The sequence below is a fragment of the Lolium perenne genome, chromosome 5, assembly GCF_019359855.2.
Source record: "Lolium perenne isolate Kyuss_39 chromosome 5, Kyuss_2.0, whole genome shotgun sequence".
Classification (NCBI taxonomy): domain Eukaryota; kingdom Viridiplantae; phylum Streptophyta; class Magnoliopsida; order Poales; family Poaceae; genus Lolium; species Lolium perenne.
In genome coordinates, this window is record NC_067248.2 from 179,392,002 (window position 1) to 179,398,911 (window position 6,910).

At 46.6% G+C, this 6,910-nt stretch overlaps 1 protein-coding gene across 1 annotated transcript; it reads left to right on the top strand.

The window, feature by feature from the left end:
* The first annotated feature begins 3,574 nt into the window (after positions 1-3,574).
* On the top strand, positions 3,575-5,768 carry LOC127300788 (uncharacterized). The gene is made up of 4 exons (XM_051330961.2): positions 3,575-3,741; positions 4,404-4,614; positions 4,812-4,878; positions 5,419-5,768. The coding sequence occupies exons 1-4, from the start codon at positions 3,639-3,641 to the stop codon at positions 5,458-5,460; spliced, it is 423 nt and encodes a 140-aa protein (XP_051186921.1). The 5' UTR covers positions 3,575-3,638; the 3' UTR covers positions 5,461-5,768.
* Positions 5,769-6,910: the final 1,142 nt, after the last annotated feature.

Sequence of the window (6,910 nt, forward strand, 5' to 3'; positions counted from 1 at the left end):
AAAGTTTTCACCCAGACCCGAGAGCCACCACCCCTGGAGCTCGGGTTAGGTCCAGACTAGGAACACAACATCGTCCCCTAGTATTGGGATAAGCACACCGGCAAGAGATACGACCAGACGCCGGCCTAGCAAAGCCCCCCAAGGCGCTAGGGAGGACATCAGCTACCGCAACAAACCGTGCAAAGGCAGCCATATCGATGGTGCGAGAGGGCTGCCACCAACGAGAGGTCAGAGGGTGATCACCAAGTCACTACCAGAGAGGCATGCCAAAGAGAGGCCCCCAAGGAGAGCAGATTGAGGTGGTGGGACGGAGCCCATCATTTCGAACAGGAGAGACATTATCGAGACGCCTTCAACAAGGGAGAGCGACACCCACAGGTGCTGCCGTCACCACCACAGGCTACAACCAATTGCAGCTTTCGCCGAGGTCCAAAACCCGATCAAAGTTCCTGACGCCATCGCGAGGACGTAGAGCAAACAAAGCAGAAATCACTACCGCGCCCCCAACCAAAGCCACACTATGAATTAGCCCCAACTAGACTACCAACCGCAAGGTGAATGCAAACTGGCTGGCAATGCCCGGCCAGACCAAGATCTAGACGTCAACGACGCTAGGTTGGTGGCAACCCAACGACCCCACCATCCCTAGGGCGCCAACACCTGCACAAGCACGGCCAAACTGGTTGGAGGGGAAACCAGACTACATCCGCGGGGGCACTGCAGTACTAGGCACGCTACCAACCTGGCAATTATGCGTCGGCACAGGGACCCATCCTAGATAGCCAACAAGGACATCGCCCCAAAGCAACACCAAAACCACCGGAGAGCCCCGAGAACGCGGGACTCCGACATCAACGAATTGCCAGGTCGCCAGATCCGGGGCTGCCGGACCCCGAATAGGCCCAAAAGCTCAGGGCTTGACATGGCGGTGGAGGTGACATAGGTGATGGCACCAGCAGCACGAGAGGAACTGTCCGGGCCCCAACAGGCCCAGATATGGGCCCACAAGCCCAGATCTCGCCACCACACACTAACCCTAGGCGACCAAGCATCCGACAGTCCAGGCAGCGCCGCGCTCGCGGACCCCTCCACTCCACATCCACCAACCTCATCCCCCACCCCGCCACGGCCGGAGCAGCGCCGGACCGAGCCGGTCCTGGGTGAGCCTCACCACGGCGACGACGCGACCCGCCCCTTCGGGTCCTCAAGACGGGCAGTGGGAGGGGAAACCGCCGCCGCCAGCACCGCCCGTGCTTTGCCCGGCGGCTCCCGCCAACGGCGCGGTGGGGGAAGGGGGAGGGGTAGGGCTGAGCGGGAGAGGCGGGGGCACCCCGGTCACCACACGTTGGAGCGACGGGAGTGGGGGAGCTGGGCCATCACCAATCCGATGTATACAATGTTGACAATACTCCAGACGAAGTAGCCACGCACGTTTGCCCCTCTTCTGCCACGCTCTTACTAGGACTATCCGTAGCGGGTATGATAAATAGTACCGTGCATTACATAAATGAATAAAGCTATTGTGTTGCTCTAATTAATAATGAGAGAGATGATGATAATGTCGTAGGTAATAGCGTATTATAAGTACATTACCCATAGTTTTAGAATATTCAATGTCAATTAGATCTTATACATAAGACCATTTAAAAAAAAATTAACAACTACAATATTACATTTTTTTTAGCACAACTACAATATTAACAACTACAATATTACATAGTAGATTGCCACGCGGCCTCGACTGTATCCTTGTGCTCATCGGCCCATTTTCACATTGCCTCGTACCAGAAGCCCGCCTGTAGCGTAGGGCTCCTCGCATATTATTGCCTCCATCCAGATTAATAAGGATCGCATAGTGATTCGAGGTAGTCCTAATCACATTCTCGAGATCGCAATCCTAGAACATAGCCGCAAAGAAAACATTGGCCACTCGATCAAGACGCACTCTAACATTGCATTGAGCATCTTGACGGTTCGTCCAGGTGAACTTAGGACCAAAGAAACTATGTACCACCAAACCACAGTCATTAAGACAACTTCAAAACAATTCCATAAGGGCGGCCCCTCAGTATTGAGGTACTTGAGTTAAAAAAAACAAATGCTTGTTAAGTAATTGGCTGTTCAAATAGCTCATTGAAGCACGAGTATGGCAACAATTGTTGCGCAACAAATATCTTATTAACAAAACTCTTTCTCAAGTTGAGGTAGAACCTACGGATTCACCTTTTTGGAAGGGTCTTATGCGGCTTAAGAATGATTTCTTTAGTAAATGTCACTTTGTTAAGGGAGATGGATCAACTATCTGATTTTAGGAGGACGTTTGGTGAGATGATACACCCCTATCGCAACAATATTTATCCTTATATAAAATTTTCAAATGGACTATAAATGGGATGAATGGTTGCAATATGTCGTAGGCTAATGGGTTCAGCTTACTAATACTCCTGACATTTTCAAATGGAATCTATTTACTTGGACTTGATGAATGGTCATAATAGGTTCTTACGCAAATACCTATGGAAAATGAAAATCCCTCTTGAAATAATATTTGTGGTTCCTAAATAATAAAGTTTTCCTCACAAAAGATAATTTAGGATGTACTAAGTGTTGTTTTTATGATTCTTTAGAGACTGTGGAACACTTGTTTATCTCATGGCCTTTTGCTCGCATTATTTGGCATATGGTTTACTTTATTTTTAAAATACCTCCTCCAACGAACGTGACAAATATGTTTGGCAATTGATTGAATAATGGAGTGGATAATAATGATAAAGCTAGAATTAGTATTGCTGTTTCAGCTTTGTGTTGGTCCATATGGAACTGCAGGAATGATATTGGTTTTAATCGACAACTGGATACTAATTTTTTGCAGGTTATGTCGCAAGCTGCGCATAAGATACAGTTATGGGTTTTCCTACTCCCAGAGTAGCAACGGGACAGTATGGGTACTGGGTGCAACTGGCTGCTGACGATCGCACATGACTGCTATTTCCAAGCTACTGAATGACGGCATACTAGCAGAATTATGAATAGATAGCTTCTTGTCACTTTTCATTTTTCTTTGACTGATATTTGTCTCAACCTCATGATTGTAATTGAATTGAACATTTTAAACTATATAACAAATGGAACGGCTGTGTGTATCGGTTGATGCAGATGCCGGGAGGACTCCCCTCTTCGAAGAAAAAAAATGGGAGTTTGCGTTCACTCTTGGTTCTTGAAGTGGACATGGGCGTGCGTGTTGAGGATTTTGTACCTAGCTAGGAAACCAAAAAATCTACGTATATAAGGAGTCAGCCAAGCCAAATGAACTTTTCCACATTTTAGCTACAAAATTAAAAGTCTAGAATATTTTATTCAGAATCAATTAGAACTCTAGATTCAAAAAAGAAAAGAACTCTCTCAGGCTCTCAGCAATACGGGTGCAGTTGCACGAAAAAGCCCGGCCCAAGCACATTCCGCTCCAAGTCCAACCATCCGGGCCTAGGGCTCCGAGGGTTTCGTAGCGGCTGCGCTAACTCCACTTCCCCTCAACGCTCACGCTCCGCCTATATAAAGGCCGCGGACTGCGCGGCGCTGTCCACACCACCACCACCACTACCAGTCCAGTCCACCACCCGCACTCCGGCGACGGCAAGATGCAGATCTTCGTGAAGACGCTGACGGGGAAGACGATCACGCTCGAGGTCGAGAGCAGCGACTCCATCGCCGCCCTCAAGCCCAAGATCCAGGACAAGGAAGGTAACCAACATCGCCCCCTCGATCGTCCCTATCCTATCTATGTGCGCGCGCTCTCCGGCCGACGACCTGTTGCTCCGTTCGCTCGCCGTCCAGCCGCCCTGTTGTTTCCATAGGTTTTGGACCCGGCCGCTTGTTTGGACCTCCGTTTTTTGGTTTACCCATGATATGCTAATAACATTTCTCCACCTTTGTGCGGTTTCGATTGGTAGATTTTCTGAGCAATTGCTTCCTGCAGCTGAGTAATTGGTCATCTTGGTCAGAAACAGAGCAGGGCAATCTGGGTGATTTGGTCGTGTTAAGCTAGCTTGACATTAAGAGTTTCCATGTTTGCCGGGGATGAGGAGGCCGGCCGGCCGGGAGGGGGTCGGGTTGGATCGGCTAGTTTATGCGAGTCGTGGATTGTGCTAGGATAGTAGAAAGGAATCGTTTTTTTTCTTCTTTGGCAACCTGCGTGAGGGTAGGGTTGGATACTTGATCGACTTGTTTATGCAAGTGCTGGATTGTCCTAGGATAGTAGAAATGAATCGCATTTCAACATAATTTCGCTACCAAATCTAGATACTGTTCATCTTAAATGCTTGTTGTTTCTTTAATTGCTTGTCACCACATGGTTGATGGTGATAGTAGCATACTAATCATGGTGGCCTGATCTGAAACCGTAGGTGTGCCCTCAGAGCAGCAGCGCCTGATCTTTGCCGGGAAGCAGCTGGAGGATGGCCACACCCTCGCCGACTACAACATCCAGAAGGAGTCCACGCTTCACCTGGTGCTCCGTCTCCGCGGCGGCGGCAAGGGCGGGACGTACCCGGTGATTGAGCCCAACCTCCTGCAGCTGGCGCTCAAGTACATGCAGCACAAGCTCATCTGCCGCCAGTAAGCACACATGCCATTCTCTTGGTTTCCTTCCTTTAGTTCCCCGTCATGTAACTTGCGTTTGTGACTTTGTGTAGTTCTTAATCATGTGTTAGCTAGGATGTGATAAAGGCGATCAATTTGTTAGTTAAACTTAGTATGGATACACTTCCTTGTCACAAATTAACCTGGCATTTGTTGTGCAATTTGTTTTGCAGGTGCTATGCACGCCTTCCTCCCAGGGCTTCGAACTGCCGCAAGAAGAAGTGTGGGCACAACGATGAGGTGAGCCTTAACTGTGATTCCCTGAGTCATTCATATTCTTGAACTTAGCGAGTAGCCCTAATACAATGTCCATGCTATTGGTCATCATAATCTTGGTCTAACATATTCTGTGCAAAGTTTTTTGTGAGTTCGCATTGCCCTGTTAAAGTCAGCTAGGTAGTTTATGTCAATTTATACCTAATAATGGAGCTTACTGTGCTATCGTTGTTCATGTCCTTTTCCTATATTTCCCTGGTTATTCAACTTGGTGATTGTAGCATCGAACATGCTCTCTAAGTTCTCATCATCAGTATACATAATTCCATAATATGCTTATTTCAGAGTTGATGTGCCAGGTCTCCAACTAGAACCATTAACTGAGTTTACTAGTACAGTTTTGTTTGTATGTTGTGTATTGGTGTCTCATGTAACTAGAACTTTGTTGCATACTGATAAATTGAGATCTCTCCAACAATTTGTGACATCATTTTATATCTCACGTCTACAGATTTTGATCACTGACATCTGCTAACATGATATGTTTGAACATTATATTTTCAGCTGAGGAAGAAGAAAAAGCTCGCTTCCAAGACTCCAAAATAATGCACTGGAATGGAATGTGAGAGTGATAGGCACCCGCACTGTCTCCTTAGCGGCTTAGTGTCATAACTTACTAGAATTTAAGCCTTGTAGTAGCTACCTTGAATTGAAGTCCTTCCCTTACTCTATCTGAACATTGTGAGTTGTTCTTGATAGTGATGCATGGCACTGACATGGATGCTGAATTTAGAGAAGCTAGTTAAAAGTTACTTCTGTATCACTGCCTATGAAAAACATGCATGAATTCTCATGGCTGTAGTCACTGCATGGCTGTAGTGAGCTCTTGTCAGGTTAATGTTCCTTTTTTTTCATCTGGTAGCTGTTTGTTGGGTCGCTGTCTTTTTGACCTGATGATTATCATCATAATGAATCTTTGTAGTACTAACTAATTAGAAATATTTGCGGACATGGATTTAGGTTCCTATTTTATCTGCAATAACTAAGCTAGGTGGTTAACCAAGATTTAAATCATGATGCTAATATTTAAAAGTGATTGAGCATCCCTAGTTGGTGAAAGCTGGAGAAATCAAATTCGTTCCTAATTTTTTTTGAAACGGGGGCAAAACTTTGCCTCATCTCATTAATTAAGAAGAGTTCAAAGGTTTGTTACAAGGCTAGGCCACAGCTTGGCCAAAACGACAACTATTCTCGCGGCATGATCGACACCAAGTGCCTAGCACCCGCCACATGCCAAAGCTCCACATCGGTATTTATCTTAGTTACAACAATAGTTGGCAAAGAAAAAACACTACAGAAGACTCTCGCATAGCGCTCGTTCCAAAGCTCGCAAGAGATTAGCATGATGAGAGAGGCAAAGGATTTTCGCCGGGAGCCATTGGGGTAGATGAAGGAGAGCCACCATTCTTCAACCGTGTCAAAGTTTGCCCACAAAGAAATGTCCGCCGAGTCTAGCCCAAGCCACGAGATGATGGAGTCCCAAATCCTAAGAGAGTAACGACACTTGAAAAGAAGATGCACCGTGGACTCAGGTTTGGCCAACCCCTCCGTTGAAGCCGGTCGGCCGTCCACAGTCCACACTCGATCTTGATAAGCCAAGCTAAAAAAAAAGCTTGCACTTTGGCAGTGCCCAATTTTTTCATATGCCCTCCGACATACCTTAGAATTGGCCCTTATAGGCCGACACCACCATGTAAAACCCTGAGTTGGAGAACTTCCAAGTGATGTCATCCGGGGTGCCTTCACATAGATGAACCTCATTAACCTTTTTCCAACGATCCATAAAATCCACAATGTGATTTATTGTGATGCCACCCTCGGTGTTGATTTTGAAAATCCAAAAGTTTTGGTTGATTCCTTTGTTAATCGTGAAGTTTTTTCCTTTTGGAGATTGCGAAAATGGAAGGTAATATCTTTGGGTTTCCTTTCCTCAAGCCACGGAGAATGCCAAAAACTCGCAATGCACCCATCCCCAATAGTGATGGTGGTAGCCGCG